General features: G+C 47.6%; 1 protein-coding gene across 5 annotated transcripts in view; it reads left to right on the top strand.

The window, feature by feature from the left end:
* smap1 (small ArfGAP 1) overlaps window positions 1-20,749 on the top strand; it is a 329,292-nt gene that overhangs the window by 267,775 nt on the left and 40,768 nt on the right. For all 5 annotated transcript variants that reach the window (XM_038800670.1, XM_038800673.1, XM_038800671.1 and 2 more), the window contains one exon: window positions 3,930-4,057. In XM_038800670.1, coding sequence (XP_038656598.1) covers window positions 3,930-4,057 — 128 coding nt within the window. The remainder of the gene's footprint in view (window positions 1-3,929; window positions 4,058-20,749) is intronic.

Raw genomic sequence — 20,749 nt, 5'->3', positions numbered from 1 at the left:
AATAAAATCAGTAATCTCAGTGCTGAAAGCTTTGATTTAATGGGGAGGTTGGGTGGGGGGGATGGAAGGTTAGGTAATGAGTAGGAAGATGTTTGTGGAGCCCCAGGAGAATTAATTTTCATGCTCTGCGGAAAATTCTTCAAACTCAAATGTTAGTTCAGGAGTGATCTCCCACAGGCCCTGTAAGAACTGCTACTTTGTCCATTTTACCGATTCAATGGCGGGGGTTGGCATTGCATTTTTTTCAGAATTATATAATAATCTTTTATTAGTGCCACAAATAGGCTTACATTAACACTGCAATGAAATTACTGTGGAAAAACTCCTAGTCGCCACACACCTGCCCCTGTTCGGGTACACGGAGGGAGAATTCAGAATGTCCAGTTCACCTAACAAGCACGTCTTTTGGGACTTGTGGGAGGAAGCCGGAGCACCTGGAGAAAACCCACGCAGACACAGGAAGAACTCCACACAGACAGTGACCCAAGCCGGGAATCAAACCCGGGTCCCTGGCCCTGTGAAGCAACAGTGCTATCCATCGTGCTACCGTGCCACCGATCTAGGTATGATGTATGTCCTGCCCCCACCACCAATTTGAATAGATTACTGAGATTCCCACCTAGAAACCTTGGTCCTGAACAGCTTCAAGATAGCAATGGAACACTGAATTAGATTTTGGTCTCTTCCTTGCCCCATTTCTCCTAAAACAAAACTCAGTAAAGAAATCAAAATCGGAACTTGGATCTTTCAGGTGACAATCACCCAAACATGTTGTGTTTGGGGATAATTATATAGAGGATGCTAACTCTTTGATTGATAGTGTGCAACTTGCCAATATTGCACAAACGACAGCTTGATCGGCATGGAACTTGAGCTGGATGTGGCTTCCCACATGAGGCCAGGCTGGCTGAGTGGATCACTGATAGAAAAACATGGCACGTTCACCTAGCAGGGGAAGACGATCAGAGGACATACATGAGCAGGGTGTAAGCCTTGCTGTAAGGATCTCGCTAATCTCCTAACTGAACATATTTATTTACTCAGGAATTTCAAACACTAGAGGGTGCAGACCATGAGGCATGGCCCATCTGCCAAGGGAACGAGACTGCTTGAGCTTTGCTGCTCTCATGAGTTTTGTGCAACCAACTCCTTTCAGAACAAATCATGCCACAGGGTGTCTTGGGGACATCCAAGATCAGGGCATTAGCATCAGCTGGATCGGATTGTCACCAGATAGCACACAGCTACCACGGCGCTGACTGATACAGCTCACTCTTTGGTGTGCAATAAGGTTAGGATGCAACCCGTGACATTTTTAAATTCAAACCAGCAATGCTTTCTTCAGTGTCAGCCATATTACCAACCCAATTTGACATCAACAGTTCCTCAACTCAATTGAACAGATGCCCTCTGGCATTCTCACACACCGTGAAGAAGCAACGTTGAACAAACTTCGAGACACCATCCACAACACCTCTCAAAAAAATGGGATGGAAGAGTGGGGTAATGCTGACTGATTCAATGCTAATGGCATTGTGATGGAACTTGTCATTGAAGCCAAGCAATCCGTTCTCATTGATTACAAGAGAGATGTGTGTGAGACAATTCAGAATGCACTAAGCTGTTTGAAGTAAAGTCCAACGGACAGCTAGGTGGTGTGCCATTAACTACTGCTTAGTTTGACACAGAAGTCATGATTCGCTTGCCATTGGCAAAACTCTAGCTGCTGATTCACTGCCACCTGAGCACATCAAGCATTGGAGACCGGCAGTCTTTGCAGTGCCTGCACTAACCTCTCTGTCTCTGCCGTGTCCCCAAGATATGCACGGTGCAAAGATTGTGATCCTGCACAAGAACCAAGGTGACAGCAGCGATTTCGGCACCTATCCGGCATCCTCCTGCTGGACATCGTGGAAAAAGATTTTGTTGTCCTTGTCAGCCTGCAGATCCTGGTTGAATGCATCACCCCAAATCCCAGTGTGGTTTTAGAACTGGAAGATGTACAATTGAAATGAAATGAAATGAAAATCGCTTATTGTCACAAGTAGGCTTCAAATGAAGTTACTGTGAAAAGCCCCTAGTCGCCACATTCCGGCGCCTGTTCGGGGAGGCTGTTACGGGAATCGAACCGTGCTGCTGGCCTGCTTTCAAAGCCAGCGATTTAGCCCTGTGCTAAACAGCCCCATCTATGTCATGTACATCTGATTCCAGTAGCTGCAAAACAAATGCCATGAATGAATCAGACATCTACACATTGCCTGTGGTGAATGTAACTTACTAATTCACACACTATTTACCAATACCATTGTAAGCGCAGTAGCGTTATCCGACCACTAGGGGGAGTAGCTCTGGGAATGCTCAGGAGTTTGTAAGGGCTCCACCCTTGGCTCCACCCACAACTCCTCCCCCTGGACTACTGTATAAATACCCTTGTCCAGAGCCAGCCTGCAGTTCATCGAGAGTTCAACGGGTAACAGGCTAGCTCTGTAGTAAGTAGATTAAAACCACTTTTCATATCTTAAAGCACGTGTCTCGTGAATTGATGGTTCCATCATTGCCAGAACCAGTCTCACTGAGGCATTAGACCGTGTGAATGGAGGTGGCCTATTTATTTTGTTGGAGAAAATTGATTGCTTCCTGAAGTTGCTCAATGTGACAACATGAGGGGTACGGTCAACTATGACGGGGCAACATCGGAAGCGATTCAGATCTGCAGTGGGGCCAAACAGGGTTGTGTTCTGGCAATGGTGCTCCATGGCATACATTTCTCTTAGCTGCTGCCATTTATCTTTAATTCATCCACAGAAGGCGTCTACGCGCGCACCTTTTCTTTATTATGAGAAGAATTTAATAAGGATGTTATGCTTCAGCTATACAGGGTGTTGGTGAGACAACATCTCGAATAATGTGTGCTGCTTTGGTCTCATTTAAGGAAGGATATAAATAATGGCCGGAATCCTTCGTCCATGGGATTTCTCTGTTCCCACCAGCAGCGCTTCCCCGTCTGCAGAGTTCCCAGAGGCGTGGGGTGGCTTCAAGGGAAATCCCATTGACAAGCAGTGGGAGTAGAGAACCCTGCCACCTGTGAACAGCACACCACCGAGAAACACGAGGCGGGGGGGGGGCGGAGAATCCAGCCCAATATCTCCTGTGTTTTGTTAAATGCCCGATTGGGGATTCTACTTTTAATCTTCGTGTATCATTGAATATTTGAATATCATGTAAATTCAAGAATTTGTTAACTTTTCTTATAATGGCAATGGTATTTAAGAATGAAGGCTTGGGTTTTGTACTGTTGGCTGCAAATACTTTGTCAATAAGTAATACTGTATCTATTAACTTTTCCTGGTCTTTGACATTTAGAGACGTTAAATCTGTTGCTGATACCAGTTCAGCTTCAGAACTGTTGGTATTTCTTTTTGCAATGCCAGGCAGCTAAAAGAGCTCCCTTTGCCAAAGTAACGGGCTCTGATTTGCATCCTTCGGTGTCTGATGTTAGGCTTCCCTTGAAGAGGATTTTAAAAAAAATAGTGTTGTGCATTTGTGGATCATACAATTATCAGTCCCCAGCAAAGGCTCTGATCAGTTGTAATCAGCAGAAACACATCCTACCTCAGGCTCCATAGCTGGTTGTGTCATGCTCCACCATCAAGCCTATTTTGTGACCAGGCTCCTGACTAAAACTCATGCAAGCTCAATAGAACTACAGCATTGAATTATCAGGGTAAGGAGTGGCTCTCTAAACCAAACTAAATAAGTATTAATGTAATCCTATTTTCAAATGTTAGCATTTTGAAGTGACTTCTCTTATACCAAGCAACCAATAGGTTACTCCGTTTTACTTTCCAGCAGATGTTATAAGCAGCCTGAAAAGTCTATTCTCTGTTGTACATTGGTCGTCTTACACTGTCTGCTTTTCTCCCATCTAGATACTCCTATTGAAACTCCTATTGCTAACGGCAGCAGCACTTCAGGTACAAGCTTGAATGATGACCTTGATATTTTTGGCCCTATGGTTTCCAATCCTCTTCCACCATCGGACACACACTTACATCAGGTAAAATTTGCTATGTTTCCCCAATTTGTTTTTTGGAGGGGGCGGGGAAGCAGCAGTGGAGAAGGGAGCATGTTTGCAGGTTTCCTGTTCCAGGCTTGGTTTTATTCACTTGACAAGCTCAGAATTGTGCTGACTATTTATGTTTCATAATTTTGAAGCATTTTGGATTTTCTTTACTTACCATACTTGTGGCAGGGCAAGTTATAGCAGATTTCTTTTCCAGTGTAAAGTGTGTGGTTGTCCACTTTTGATGTAAAGGCTGAGCAGCTAATTTGAATTGGTGGGCCGACTGAGTACGTCGTTAAGCTTTGACTCCTGGAGACGGCCAATATAGTAAAAAACTTTGATGCAGGCAGACCTGAAATTTTTTTCCCCGCTTTTATTATTTGAGCAGAATTTTTCTGTTCTCCCAGATCATGCAGCCGAGAGATACATTCTCGCCCCAGGACTTCTCCATGGCAACGTGTTTTTTTTTAAAATTAAGGGGCAATTTAGCAGGTCCAATTCGCCTAACCTGCACATCTTTGGCTGGTGGGCTGAGACCCACGCAGACACGTGGAGAAGTGCAAACTCTGCACGGACAGTGACCCGGGACTGGGATCGAACCCGAGTCCTCGGTGCCGAGAGGCAGCAGTGCTAACCACTGCGCCACGGTGCCGCCCTCTCCACAGCCACTTTTAAGAAGCAGACAACTACAACTGGTTTTGCCTTCCTTGTACATGGGGAAGCACCAGGCCGTAGCTGTTTGTTTTAATTTCATATTCATTCATGAGATTTGAACCTCACTGCCTCAGCCAGCACTTATTTTCCATCCTTAAATTGTCCTTAAGAAACTGGTGATGAACCACTTTCCTGAACTGCTAAAGGAATTCTGGTGTAGGTATGCTCGCAGTGCTTAGTTCCTGGAGTTCCAGTGACAGTGAAGGAACATGAGGAGGCGGTGGCATAGTGGTATTGTCACAGGGCAAGTAATCCAGAGACCCAGCGAAATACTTTGGGGACCTAGGTTCAAATCCCACCATGGCAGATGGTGAAATTTGAATTCAATGAAAAAATCTGGAATTAAAAGTCTAATGATGATGAACCAATGTTGATCGTCGTAGAAACCCATCTGGTTCACTAATGTCCGTTAGGGAAGGAAATCTGACATCCTTACTTGGTCCCCAGGTCCACAGCAGTGACTCCAGATTCACAGCAGTATGGTTGACTCTTAAACATCTCAGGGATGGGCCAAGCAAAAAAGCAATAAAATAGGGTTGTACGTGACTAGGAGGGAAACTCTGATTTAAGGCATGCAGGCCAAATAGGATGCCAATGTGGTCTAATTCACCTGAAGGCGGTGGCCAGAGAACGGAGATTGTCGGGGCCAGAGATGATCTCTTTGGTCTTTCAGTGTTGAATTGAAGTTCACCCAGGACTGGGTGAAGATGATTTTGAAGTAGAACTGGATGTCATCTGTGATCGTATAGCTGCTGATATATTTTTGGATAATTGTGCCAAGGCGCAGCACGCAAATAAATAGGGGAGATCAAGAATAGATCCTAAGGAGACTAAGAAGATGTAACAATGTGGTTGCGGGAAAATAAACCATTGCAGGATAAAAATCTGCCTACTACTGGATAAGAAACAGTATAATCAGACCACTGCAGGTCTACTCAGCTGCAGCATTGTAGCGGTGAAGCATTTGAGAAGGATAAAAGCAAATTATTGTGGATGCTGGAGTATGAAACAAAAACAGAAAACACTGGGCATTCACCTAAGGTCTGGCAGCATCTGTGGAGAGAGAAGGGAGCGAACTGCAGGAAGGGGAACGGGTCAGTTGGCAGTTCAGTCATTTGAAAGACCCTATTTCCATATTACTGAACAAGAAGGCCATTGAATGTTTTTCAAAAATTAAGGATCGAAGTTACCTAAGCAATTTTCTGGACCCATGGTTTATATGAGAAAAATTACTGGTGACAGCACAATTAGCATGTTGCACTCGTGTATACCCATACTTACAGAATTTTCTCAGCACAATCCCTTGCCTATAACATGTGTGCGCACCTGTATAACAAACAGTGAACACTGGACAATCACAGCAGGTCTGACAGCATTTGACAAGAGGTCATCCAGACTCGAAATGTTAGCTCCCTTCTCTCTCCACAGATTCTGTCCGACTTCAAAGTCTCAAAAAGTTCTAAATCTGCAATTCTATTTTTGGGTCCTTAGTCAGGGCATCCGTTCATCCTTTTGTCCAATCTATTTGCAAATTAGATCCAGTCAAGCATTTGTTGCTTCTCGATTGGAACCTGAATATCTGGCAGATCAGTCACAATACCAATGACGGGGCTTTAGAATTATATAATGGTATTTCCCCATTGTATGGAGGGTGCCTGATGCCTCCTTCACACACTGCAGTGATGTAGCTATTCTCTGCAGCAGTGTTGGTCTGGAACTAAGAGTTCGATTAATTTTAACTTTCAAATTTAATGCTATTATGTTTATATGCAGCTAAATCAAGCTATGTGGATTGGCCATGCTAAATTGCCCGTAGTGTCCTAAAAAGTAAGGTTAAGGGGGGGGTTGTTGGGTTACGGGTATAGGGTGGATGCGTGGGTTTGAGTAGGGTGATCATTGCTCGGCACAACATCGAGGGCCGAAGGGCCTGTTCTGTGCTGTACTGTTCTATGTTCTATTATGGACCGCACTCGAAAGAACATTTAGAATGCCGTCAATCTCCTCAATACCACATACAGAAGGGTTGACCTCTCGCTCAAATCAAGACCAGAATCATCCTCCAACCCTCTCCTGGGAAACCATCTCGTCTCCAGCTATTATTATCGATGGGAAAGACTTTTACAAGATCTTGGCAGCCACCTTTCCCAAAGGCAAAGAGGAGATCAAACACACAATTTGCGGTGCCAGCCTTCCATAGGTTGCACAACAGGGTCTTTGACAACAGAGATTCTCCATAAAGGGACAAAGGCTTTAGTCTGCACGCTGTTGTTGTTACCACCCTTCTATACTGCAGTGATACTTGGGTCATCTGCCAAAGGACTTCAGGGTGTCCTCTCATTTGTGCATGGGAGGAACTTGCCACAAACCATGCCAGTGCCTCATCCAGCAAGCCGCAACGCAAGTCAACACTGTCTGCCTAAATTCTGCTGCAGCGAAGCAACAAAAATGGCAGGAGAGGAAGCAGAAACTTGTCTTGAGAAGACCCCTCTCCCCCTTTCCTCAGGACAACTCTTTTCCCAAAGACTTGTGGCTTCAGGATGACTCACCAGACGAGACACATGATCAATCCTGGCAAACGGCATCCTCTTTTTGAGGGACTGACGACGAAAACTTTGTTTTGAAGGAATGGGTTCAGTGTTCAGCTCCAATCCGTAATGTCACTCATTATCACCTAACTCTTAATGTACTGCTTCCTTAGTAATTTGGCAAAACTGATGGAATGCTTGTTAATTTCCTGTTTTTGTAAGTTGGTGCTGGTTTGATTTTTTTTTTGTAAATTGATGTGGGGTTACAGAGAATATTTCACTGCTTCCCATTTAAGATATTGCCTGACTAATAAAAAACCTGCTTCTCATCAGCTCAGCATGAAACAAGATTGTCACTGCCCATTGTGTAGGAACTTGCTAGGCGTCCCCCTCAGACTGGGTGTGTGAGGGTGAGCTGGAAAGAAGAAACTTTGATTTTAAAATATTGGCAAGATCAAAGAAAATGTGAACCTGCGCTGATAGAACTTGCCATCTGTTACCATCGGAGTTGCATAAACAAACACCTGAAATTTACTTTGAAATGCCTTACGGTAATAAAAATTGATGCAAATGTTTCAATGCAGCATCTGCAGTGCATAATACAGATTGCAGCCTAATTGGAGATGTTTCCAAAAAAACAAACATCCATGAAGGAAAGGTATCAGCATTCTGTAAAATGTAGCTTCCAACCCCACAATGTAAAGTGTTTGAAATGTATTTTCGGCCCAGTATTCCTGGATGCTCTCTCCAGGTTATTGCTGCCATTCACGTGCTCCATGACACCTCTTGCCAATTCAAGACTTAAACTCTTGTTCAGTCAATTACTTCACATTGTGTAAGTTAATTAATCTTTTCAAATGATTTTACAACTTCAAGACAAATACTGAAATCTGGGTAGCCTGGGAAAGGAGGAAGGTCATATGTGTGTTGAAAAGGTTCTTCTAATGCTATTTTTAAAAGCACAGCTCCAATGTATTGGTGCACTACTGGTATTGTAGAGGGGGTAGGATTCATTGATGGGTAAATTGTACATGGTCACTGAAAGAAGCAGTCACCATCAAATACAATTTTTAAAAAAGGCAATGCACCAAGTGTGTTTGACTACAGAAGACAATCATCAGTTTGTTTTATAACATGGCAAGCGCTCCTATGATTGGGAAGGAGGAATAGAGGATGAGAGCCTATGACAAGCTTCCAAAACAGTCTGGGATCAAACGTGGACCCAATTCAAACACAGTGGGCGAAATTCTCCCAAAACGGGAGAAATCGTAAAACTGCCGTAAAACCCGGGCGGGTTTTACGGCAGCGCGCCCCTTCCCGACAGGGGACCGATTCTGGTCCCCCGTCGGGGCTAGCAGCCCGACGTCGGAGGCTCCGACAAGTCGGGCTTAACGAAAATCGTTAAGCCCGCTTGCCGGAGTTAGCGCCGGCTGACGCGTCATATGACGTCAGCCGCGCATGCGCAGGTGGGAAGACTCCACCCGCGCATGCGCGGGTGACGTCATCGCGTTTTGCGCGAAACCCGCGCATGCGCGGGCCGGGTTGCCCCTCAGCCGCCCCGCGTATTGATACTGCGGGGCGGCGGAAGGACAAATAGTGCGCGGGCATCGGGCCCGCTGCCCGCGATCGGTGCCCACCGATCACGGGCCCATGGCACCCTTGGCACGGCCGTGGTACTGCCGTGCCAATCGGTGCCATGGTTATTTTTTGCGAGTTTGTCACGACGTTTTTACGAACGGCAGGACCAGGTGTGTTTGCCGTTCGTAAAAAGGTCGTAAAGGGCTGGGACTTCGGCCCTTCTAACAGCTGAGAATCGCTGCCGGCTAAAAAAACGGCGGCAGCGATTCTTGTCGGGATTTCGGCGGGGGGGGGGGGGAGAATAGCGGGAGGGCGTCAAAAAAGTCGGGAAGGCCCTCCCCCTATTCTCCCACCCGTCGTGGGGGGGGGGAGAATTTCGCCCAGTACCTTCTAAACGCGAGTATTTATAAAATAATGTACTTACCCTGAGTTCAAGATTTCTGTTCAGAAATATGTGCTACTTTCTGATGTCGAAATTACAAAAAGAAATTGCAAACAAATCAAGGTAGTTATACAGATCTGCAAAAAGTTTGTGAATCCCTGATGCCTTATATGCACCATCCTAAACTCCATCGATTCTGCTATTTGTTTCTCACAGTTGAATTTCCTTTGGAATTGAGAACTTCAAATGTAGATTTTTTTTTTCCTACTGTTTAGCTGAGCTTTTCATTTTCCTTTTCACTTGTAACCCTCCCTCCCCTCAGTTCTGTCTTCTGATCTGCAATATTGGATGTGTAATCAAAATTTTAAAATGCTATGGATAACCTTACTTTTTCATAAGTCGCCAGTACTCCATTATTTTTCCTCAAATGCCAATGTTGAAGTGCAGGGGCAATTGTAGTGAAAGTTTTACTGTTTAAAAATTGGGATTAGAAAGTTTAGTTGTTCTTAACGAGATAATTACTCGTGCACGATACTGAACATACTATGATGGCTCCCACCATAACCTTAGTTTAAAATTCTAAATATTTTTTTAAGCAGGGGATTAAAAAGTATCCAATATTCAAGCCACAATCTGTAAAATGGCTATATTTGTCCTATCCTTAAGCTCTGAGACTTTAGGCGAGAGTCAGCACAAATGAGTGGCAGCAAACAAAACTGATGGGCTCGGTAAACTGATGGGATTTCTTACTCCAGTTCTCATCCTTTCTACTCTCCATCAGATTCAGGCACTTAATTTCATCAATAGTAGACATCTGTTTTAAAATCATTATCCAATGAACAGAGAGAGATGTGCGATTCTTGACTGAAGTTAATTGGAATCCATAATGACTAAGTGCCTGAAATAAGATTTCAAGAGTGGAGGAATAAGGCAAGAGAACGGGACAAAGAGGGGATCGCTAGATCTTTCACATGGTCGGTCGGCTGGCCTTTCGTGCTGCAATACTCTCTGATTCATATTGACGTCTCTTCCTCCACTGAAAAATGAGAAACTCACATTTCTATAGCGCCTCACACAACCGCAGAACACCTCAAAATGCTTTGTAGATGGTGAAATACTTCAAAAAGCACGTGAAGGAGCCAGGAACAGGGCACATGTCCCTGAGCTCCCACATCGCACACGAAGAGCATGACTGAGATCTCCTGCCATGTCCTAAACCTTAGGTAAACTTATACAACTACAATTCCAAAAAAATGAAAGAAAAAATAAAGGAAAAGACAAATGAAAAGAAAAACTACTTACCAGTCACCTACCACGGATAAAAAGCACCTCCTCCCATCCCAGCTTTGAATTCCCAAACTCACTCTTTGCTGTGTTTTCTCTGGCTCACTGGGAGAACTCACTCTCCCCCACAGCCCATCTCCTGGCCACCCCTGCCACTCTCCCCCGCCCTGGTAGTAGCCCCCCCCCCCCCCCCCCCCCCCCCCCCCCCGGCCAGCGGCACAACTGTCAGCAAACTATGGCAATGTTCGACACTTTCTTGTTTAGTAGAAAGGATGAAAAGGCCAATGCTGTCGAGATCGACATCTGCACTCGGGTCCATTCTTAACTCCATGATGGGGTATGCTTCAGATGTGAAGAGGGACAGGGTTCTTTATTTCTTGCTTTCCAATTTGCACAGATGCTTGCCAATTGCACTTGCATGCAGAATATCAAATTTGAATTCCAGTGTCATCAGACCAGCAGGTTGTGTCAGTGCTTTGATGCCAGCTTTGTTAGAACTTAAATAAGACCTCAGCTGCAGTATTGTGTACAGTTCTGGGCACCACACTTCAATGGCTTTAGAGTGGGTGCAGAAGTTAAAAATGTTAGAATGGGACTTCCGGTGGCGGCGATGACGTAGGAAGCCACACATTTGGGAGCTCCCGTTTTAAACGGACTTTTCGGCTCTTTTTCGAGCCCAAAACGGAAATTCTTCGACGTCTCCCGGTGGGAGACGGTGTGCTGATCGACTTTCCCCGCAGTCCATGACTCGAACTCGGAGTGGAAAGGGGGAAAAAACGGCAGCAGCTCCCCAGAAAAAACAGGGGAAGGAATCCAAGATGGCGGCCGGCGGAGCTCCAGAGGAGTGGAAGCAGTGGGCCCAGGAGTAACAAGCTGCTCTCCTGCGCTGTTTTACAGACTTCAAGGCTGAGGTACTGAGCTCTCTGCAGGAAACGAACAGAAAGCTGTTGGAGATTCAGACGACCCAGGGTGCTGCCATCAAGGAGTTGCAGACGCAGGCCACCGAACGAGAGGAGGAGGCCGGGATCCTCGTGAGTAAGGTGGAGGGGCACGAGGCACTCCACAAGAAGTGGCAGGAACGCTTCGAGGAGCTTGATCACCGCATGAAGCGGAAAAACCTGCGGATCTTGGGCCTTGCGGAGGGGCTAGAGGGGTCGGACCCGACGAGCTACGTGGCTACAATGCTGAACTCGCTAGTGGGGGCCGGGTCTTTCCATCAGCCCTTGGAGCTGGAGGGAGCACACAGAGTACTGGCCAGGAGGCCTAAGGAGAATGAACCCCCGCGTGCGGTGCTGGTGAGGTTCCACCGGTTCAGTGATCGGGAGTGTGTGCTGCGCTGGGCCAAGAAGGTGAAGAGCAGCAATTGGGAGAATGGGGTAGTACGGATCTACCAGGATTGGAGTGCGGAGGTGGCTAAGCGGTGGTCCGGATTTAATCGGACGAAAGAGGTGCTTTACAGGAAAAAGATAAAGTTCGGAATGTTGCAGCCCGCGCACCTGTGGGTAACTTATTCGGACCGGCATTATTATTTCGATTCCCCAGAGGAGGCGTGGGCCTTTGTGCGGACGGAGAAACTGGACTTGAACTAGGGGTTGGGGGTTGCGGGGTCGGTTGTAATGCTTTATTGCTGGTTTCTACTGTTGCTGTGTTCTTTTTTTTTTGTTTTTTTTCTACTTTTGCAATTTTGATATGGTTATTTATGGGGGTGTTGTTCTGTTATTTTTTTTGCTGTGGGGCAATGTTTGAGTTTTGTATCTTTTGGGGAGGGTTGGGGGGGTTTGTTGTATTCTATGTTGGGTTGGGGGTATGGAGTGGGGCTGGTATTTGGGAACTGCGTCAGAAGGGTGTGGTGGGGCAGTGCGAAAGCGCGGGCTTTCCTCTGGTTTCCCGCGCTGGGGGGGGCGAAGACTATGACGGGGGGAGGCGGGGCCTTAACTGGTTCTTCCCCGCGCTGGAGCGGTGCCTGGAGGAGGGGTAGATTGGGGGATGATCCCACTTTGGGAGGGGTCGGGTTATTGGCGGGAGTTTCCGGGGTCAGCAGAAGTTAGCTGACCCACGGAAGTACAGTGGAGGACGGTTCGCGGCTGGGAGGGTTCCTAACCTGGAGGGGAGGGTCGGAAAGGGGAATACCGGGTTGCTGGTGGTAGGGTCAGGAAGGAGCTGGTGGGGGCTTGGGGGACAGAGGTGAGGTGTTGTCGCTGTGGGGACTGGGTTGGGCAGGGGGTGCTGGCCTGGGGCGGGCAGTCGACGGGCTATGGCTCGTCGACGGGGGAGGGGGGCGGGACGCCCTCTGATTCGGTTGGTCACCTGGGATGCGAGAGGATTGAATGGGCCGGTGAAACGGTCGAGGGTACTTGCTCATCTGAAGGGGCTAAAGGCGGATGTGGCAATGCTTCAGGAGACCCACCTGAGGGTGGCGGACCAGGTCCGTCTGAGGAAGGGATGGGTGGGGTAGGTTTTCCACTCTGGGTTGGATGTGAAGAACCGGGGAGTGGCGATTCTGGTGGGGAAAAATGTGTTGTTTGAGGCATCAGAGGTGGTGGCGGATAAGGGGGTTAAGTATGTTATGGTTAGGGGCAGGCTACAAGGAGAGAAGGTTGCTAGTGTGTATGCCCCAAATTGGGATGATGCGGGCTTTATGAGGCGTATGTTGGGACGGGTCCCGGATCTGGAGGCGGGAGGTCTGATCATGGGGGTGACTTCAATACGGTGTTGGATCCTTTACTGGATCGGTCCAGCTCTAGGACGGGTAGGAGGCCGGCGGCGGCCAAGGTACTGAGAGGGTTTATGGACCAGATGGGTGGGGTGGATCCATGGAGGTTTGTGAGGCCGAGGGCACGCGAGTACTCTTTCTTCTCCCACGTACAGAGGGTCTATTCTCGGATAGACTTCTTTGTGGTGAGTAGGGGACTGATTCCGAGAGTGGAGGAGGCCGAGTATTCGGCCATTGCAATCTCCGACCACGCTCCGCATTGGATAGAGTTGGAGATGGGGGAGGTGCGGGACCAGCGCCCGTTGTGGCGGTTGGATGTGGGGTTGTTGGCAGAGGAGGAGGTGTGTAGGAGGGTCCGGGCAAGTATTGAGGGGTACCTCGAGGTGAGTGATATGGGGGAGGTTCAGGTGGGGGTGGTCTGGGAGGCCCTGAAGGCAGTGATTCATGGGGAGCTGATATCCATCCGGGCACACAGGGAGAGGAGTGAGAGGGATAGACTGGTGGGAAAGATGCTGGAGGTAGACAGGAGGTACGCAGAGGCACCAGAGGAGGGACTGTTGGGGGAGAGGCGCAGCCTGCAGGCTAAATTTGATTTGCTGACCACTAGAAAGGCGGAGGCACAGTGGAGGAAGGCACAAGGGGCAGTGTACGAACATGGTGAAAAGGCGAGTAGGATGCTGGCTCATCAGCTCCACAAGCGGGATGTGGCGAAGGAAATTGCTGGAGTGAGAGACAAGAGTGGGAATGTGGTGCGGAAGGGGGTAGAGGTGAATGAGGTCTTCAAGGACTTTTACGGGGACCTGTACCGGTCGGAGCCAACGGGGGAGAGGAGGGGAATGGAGAGGTTCCTCGACGGGCTTTCTTTCCCGAAGGTGCAGGAGGAGCTGGTGAAGGGGTTGGGTGCGCCGATTGAGCTGGAGGAGCTAGTTAAGGGGATCGGGCAGATGCAGTCAGGGAAGGCACCAGGGCCGGATGGGTTCCCGGTGGAATTTTATAAAAAGTTTGTGGACCTAGTGGGCCCCTTGCTGGTGCGGACACTCAATAAAGCGTGGGAAGGGGGGACTTTGCCCCCGACGATGTCGCGGGCGCTGATCTCGTTAATTTTAAAGAGGGACAAGGACCCCCAGCAGTGTGGTTCATACAGGCCCATATCTCTCCTCAACGTGGATGCCAAGGTGCTGGCAAAAATCCTGCCCCCTGTGTGCCAGGGGTTGTGCACGAGGACCAGACAGGTTTTGTGAAGGGAAGGCAGCTGAACACGAATGTGCGGAGATTGTTGAATGTCATCATGATGCCGGCGATTGAGGGGAAGGCAGAGATAGTGGTGGCGCTGAATGCGGAGAAGGCCCTCGATAGAGTGGAGTGGGGGTACCTATGGGAGATGTTGGGGAGGTTTGGATTTGGTGAAGGGTTCATTAGATGGGTAAGGCTGCTATATGAGGCCCCGATGGTGTGCGTGGCCACGAATGGGGGGAGGTCGGAGTACTTCCGGCTATACCGAGGGACCAGGCAGGGTTGCCCCCTGTCCCCCTTGTTGTTTGCACTGGCAATCGAGCCGCTGGCGATGGCGTTGAGGGATTCAGAGAGGTGGAGAGGTTTGGTGCGAGGTGGGGAGGAACATAGGGTGTCATTGTATGCCGATGACCTGTTACTGTATGTGGTGGACCCGGTGGGAGGGATGCCGGGGGTGATGGAGCTGCTAGCTGAGTTTGGGACCTTTTCAGGTTATAAACTAAATTTAGGCAAGAGTGAGGTGGTTGTGGTGCACCCTGGAGACCAGGAGGAAGGAATTGGTAGGCTCCCGCTTAGGCGGGCAGGGGAGAGCTTTAGGTACCTGGGGGTGCAGGTGGCCAGGGACTGGGGGACTTTTCACAAATATAATTTCACCAGACTTGTAGATCAGATGGAGGAGGAGTTCAAGAGGTGGGACATGCTGCCATTGCCGTTGGCGGGGAGGGTACAGTCCGTCAAAATGACAGTGCTCCGAGGTTCTTGTTCCTCTTTCAGTGCCTGCCCATCTTTATCCCCAGGGCCTTCTTTAGGAGAGTGACTAGCAGTATTTTGAGCTTTGTGTGGGCACATGGGACTCCGAGAGTGAAGAGGGTGTTCCTGGAGCGAGGGAGGTATAGAGGCGGGCTGGCACTGTCCAACCTTCTGGGTTACTATTGGGCGGCCAATGTGTCAATGGTGCGTAAATGGGTGATGGAGGGGGGAGGGGTGGCGTGGAAAAGAATGGAGATGGCGTCATGTAGAGGTACGAGCCTGGGTGCCATGGTAACGGCGCCGTTGCCGCTCTCCCCTAAGAGGTTTACCACGAGCCCGGTGGTGGCGGCGACCCTAAGAATCTGGGGACAGTGGAGACGGCATCGGGGGGAAACAAGGGGCTCGATGGAGGCTCCACTGGGTGGCAACCATCGGTTCATCCCGGGGAACAAGGATGGGGGATTTAGGGGGTGGCAAAGGGCGGGCATCAGTAAATTGAGGGACCTGTTTATTGGCGGGAGGTTTGCGGGCCTGGGGGAACTGGAAGATAAATTTGGGCTTCCCCAAGGGAACATGTTCAGATACTTGCAGGTAAAGGCGTTTGCTAGGCGACAGGTAGGGGAGTTCCCTTTGCTGCCCTCGTGGGGGACGATGGACAGAGTGCTTTCGGGGGTGTGGGTCAGAGAGAGGAAGGTGTCTGACATCTATAAGGTAATGCAGGAGGTGGAGGAGTCGTCAGTGGAGGAGCTGAAGGCTAAATGGGAGGAGGAACTCGGGGAGCAGATAGAGGACGGGACTTGGGCGGATGCCTTGGAGAGAGTCAACTCTTCCTCCTCATGTGCGAGGCTTAGTCTCATCCAATTTAAGGTGCTGCACCGGGCCCACATGTCCGGGACTAGGATGAGTAGGTTCTTTGGGGGTGAGGACAGGTGCACCAGATGTTCGGGGAGTCCAGTGAACCACGCCCATATGTTTTGGGCATGCTCAGCACTGGAAGAATTCTGGAAGGGGGTGGCGGGGACGGTGTCGAGGGTGGTTGGATCCAGGGTCAAACCAGGGTGGGGACTAGCGATTTTTGGAGTTGCGGTAGAGCCGGGAGTGCAGGAGGCGAAAGAGGCCGGTGTCCTGGCCTTTGCGTCCCTAGTAGCCCAACGAAGGATCTTGCTGCAGTGGAAGGATGCGAGGCCCCCAAGTGTGGAGACCTGGATCAGTGAAATGGCGGGATTTATAAAATTGGAAAGGGTCAAATTTGCCCTGAGAGGATCAATACAAGGGTTCTATAAACGATGGCAGCCTTTTCTGGTCTTCCTGGCTCAAAGATAGGTATCTTGGTCAATAGCAGCAACAACCCGGGGGGGGCTGCTTATTGTAGTTTCTATTCTGTAACTTTATATTGTGTTAATTTGCGTTGTTAATATGCTGTGTTGTTCATGTAGGTGGGGCGAATGTTTATGATTGCTAATATTATTGTTATTTTTGGTATTTTACTATGGTGCGTTATTGTTGTATAAATTCAAAATTTTTCAATAAAAATTATTTCAAAAAAAAAAGTTAGAATGGTTCTCTTTGAAACCGGAAAGGTAAAGAGGTGATCTGGTAGAGGTTTTCAACTTGAGGTTTTTATATGTGTGGCACAGTGGTTAGCACTACTGGCTCACAGTGCAAGGGACCCGGGTTCAATGTTGGCTCTGGATGACTGGGTGGAGTTTGCACTTTCTTCCCGTGTCTGCGTGGGTTTCCTCTGAGTGCTCCGGCTTCCTCCCACAGTCCAAAGATGTGCAGGTTAGATTTTTTGCCCCTTTGTGTCCCAAAGTGGAATTACTGTGTTATGGGGATAGGGTGGTGGCATGACCCGAGGGAGGCTGTGCTTTTAGAGGGTCGGTGCAGACTCGATGGGCCGAATGGCCTCCTTCTGCACTGTAGGGATTCTATAGAGTAGATACAGAAAGGTAGGTCCCTCCAGCAAGTGAGCTAATAAGTAGAAACCATAGATAAGCAACTGTTGGCAAAAGATCTAGACAGAAGATGAGGAATTTGCCACTTAGAATTGTCAGGATCTTAAATATGCTATCTGAAAAATTGGTGGAAGTGATTTCCTAAATAATTTAAAAACCAAGTTGGATAGGTAGTTGATGATAAACAACTTAATGGGTTATGGACAATAAAAAACATAGATGTGGGACTAAACATCATTGCTGTTCGAAAGAATCGGCAGTGGTAAAATGGGCCGAATGGCAGCACCTGTGCTGTAAGTTTCAGTGATAGATCATACAATGCCAATGACAAGAAGTCAGATATTTTATTTGCATGTTAAGACAATTTGCGTATTTAATATATCAAATACTTCTTCCAATTTATTTATAGAAGCCAGCAATGAATGAACTGTCTGCTGTACTGCAGAGTAGTTAACCTCGCACTGTAAGAATGAGATCATCATTGACGTGGTTCATGTCTTTTGAAAAAGGACAAAGAATATTGCTCGGTAGCACAGTTGCTTCACAGCTCCAGGGTCCCAGGTTTGATTCCTGGTTTGGGTCACTGTCTGTGCGGAGTCTGCACTTTCTCCCCGTGTCTGCATGGGTTTCCTCCGGGTGCTCCGGTTTCCTCCCACAATCCAAAGATGTGCAGGTTAGGTGGATTGGCCATAATAAATTGCCCTTCGTGTCAAAAAATGGTTGGGTGGGGTTACTGGGTTATGAAGATAGGGTGAGCCGTGGGTTTAAGTAGGGCGCTCTTTACAAGGGCTGGTGCAGACTCGGTGGGCCGAATGGCCTCCTTCTGCACTGTAAATTCTATGATTGCTAACTTGGGCGTTTTGCAGATGTCTTACAATATGTAAACCGTTTGAAATGTTTACTGTCAATGGAAGCCCAATTAAATGGGGAGGATGCTGTAACTCTAATTGTCAGAGAAAATAACTGTATTCTACTTTGTGCATGCTTTTTCAGAGTTGAAAAGCAGATTGTAGAAAAAGAAAGCTTGTATTTTTATGCTGCATTTCCCAACGGCCGGCTGTCTCACAGCACTCTACGGCCAATTAAGTTAGTGTAGTCACTGTAGGAAAGGTGGTAGGCAATTTGTGCACAGCAGAGGCCCACAAACAGAAGGTGATGATGTCCAGATGTTACTGATGTTGATTATCAAGTATTTCATCAAGATTTTTGACCAGTCGACCAATAACAATGACATTTGTAAATGGAAAACATTAGCATACGGTTGGGACCCAAAGGTAATGCACAAAAGGAGACGGTGTGAATTGTAACACTAGAACAAATTCAAGTCTATTTGAAACTTTGAAGTGATTTTTACAGATTCACACAACTCAACCACCCAGTGCTTTTTCTGTAAAACAGAAGCATTGAAGCCATTAGTCTCCACTCTGATCTACGGGAGTTGGTAGCACCTATTATAAAACATTTTACGGCACAAGTCATAAACTAGAAAAGGGTCTAGAAACTGTTCTGTCTACAAACTGCACTCGGTAATCTTTAGCATGTGTAAAGCCTTGAGCAGCAGCAGTCAATTTAGTCTTATTCTTGTATCTTTGTTCAGCTTTTTCTTTGTGAATGATTACTTCAGTAGGTTTTTTTCTTTTGGAAATGATTGTGTAGCTTAGTTGAATGGTGATATTCCTCTGCTCGATGATTTGTAGCATGCAGCAACCCATCAACATTGCCATGGGAGAACAAATAGGTCTGAATCAATCAGTAATCTGTCAAAAACTCCTAGTAGCCCAGGAGATGAGACCATTCTTTTAAATCACTATGGTTGGAGCTATAGGTTCCAGCCTGCCTTTGCAATCAAATCCACTTGCTACATATAATGAGTTTCACCACTTGTTAGGCAGAAGGGTGCATGAGATTGCCCTGGGAAATGGGAAAAAACTTGTAGATGGGCAAGTTTGAAAAAGAAAGCAAATGCAGAAGCAGAGGGGGCAGGAAGGAACAGCCAAGTTAAAGATCTATTCATACAAGTATCTATACATGAAGCTGACCCCCCTCCACCCCATCCAGATGGGTGGGACTACACGCGGCTAGTTCTATTTTTATCTTTCTAATCATAGCCAGAGAATCACCTGCAATGGTTTTATATTTCTGCTCCTTCACCCTTGACTTCCTCCTATTGCCACTCCGCATGTCGGAGGCGTTATCTGAAAAAAGCAGCATTAATTTCAGCATGTATGCTGACAACACTCAACTCTACCGCACTGTCTCAATCCCTCCATTGTTGGACTGCTTGTCTAATTTACAATATTGAAGAGTAGAAATTTCCCCAAATTAAAAATGTTAGGCTAACTGTAGGACAGTCGCCATCTTAAATTCCATCGACTCCACTCTTTCCTTAAAACCTACTTCGTCAACCAAGGTTTTGGTTTATCTGTGCTAATATTGCCTTATATAGCTTGGTGTCAAATTTAGTTTTATACAGGCTTCAAATCCCTTATCCGAAATGCTTGGGGCCAAGTGTGAATCGGATTTTGGAACTGTGCATGTGTCGTATGTGTTGGGAACTGCGCATGTGTGGCGCACGTTTGGAACTGCGCATGTGTGGTATGCGCTGGAAACTGTGCATGTGTGGAGCACATTGGGAACTGTGCATGTGTGGAGCACATTGGGAACTGTGCATGTGTGGAGCACATTGGGAACTGTGCATGTGTGGAGCACATTGGGAACTGTGCATGTGTGGAGCACATTGGGAACTGTGCATGTGTGGAGCACATTGGGAACTGTGCATGTGTGGAGCACATTGGGAACTATGCATGTGTGGAGCACATTGGGAACTGTGCATGTGTGGTATGCTTTGGGAACTGTGCATGTGTGGTATGCGTTGGGAGCTGTGCATGTGTGGAGCACATTGGGAACTGCATGTGTGGTATGCTTTGGGAACTGTGGTATGTGTTGGGAACTGTGCATGTGTGTTATGCGTTGGGAGCTGTGCATGTGTGGAGCACATTGGGAACTGCATGTGTGGAGCACATTGGGAACTGTGCATGTGTGGAGCACATTGGGAACTATGCATGTGTGGAGCACATTGGGAACTGCATGTGTGGTATGCTTTGGGAACTGTGGTATGTGTTGGGAACTGTGCATGTGTGGTATGCGTTGGGAGCTGTGCATGTGTGGAGCACATTGGGAACTGTGCATGTGTGGAGCACATTGGGAACTGTGCATGTGTGGTATGCGTTGGGAGCTGTGCATGTGTGGAGCACATTGGGAACTGTGCATATGTGGTATGCGTTGGGAACTGCACTGTGCTCGAAGTGCAGATTTCAGAATTTTTCAATTTTTGGAATTTCGGATAAGGGATGCTCAACCTGCAATGCTCTTGTGAAGCACCCGGGATGAATTTCATGTGTTGAGGGTACTATATAAATACAGGTTGCTGTTGACTGAAAAATGTGATCAGGCTGCCTGAGTTTAACAACATAGGAAATTTGTCTCCTGTAATATTCGGTCAGACCTGTATTTCTTGTGGATTGTAATCTTACCTTGGGTCTAGCTGTCCCT

Source organism: Scyliorhinus canicula, chromosome 6 (genome assembly GCF_902713615.1).
Source record: "Scyliorhinus canicula chromosome 6, sScyCan1.1, whole genome shotgun sequence".
Taxonomy (NCBI): Eukaryota; Metazoa; Chordata; class Chondrichthyes; order Carcharhiniformes; family Scyliorhinidae; genus Scyliorhinus; species Scyliorhinus canicula.
This window is presented reverse-complemented; position numbering and strand designations above follow the sequence as displayed.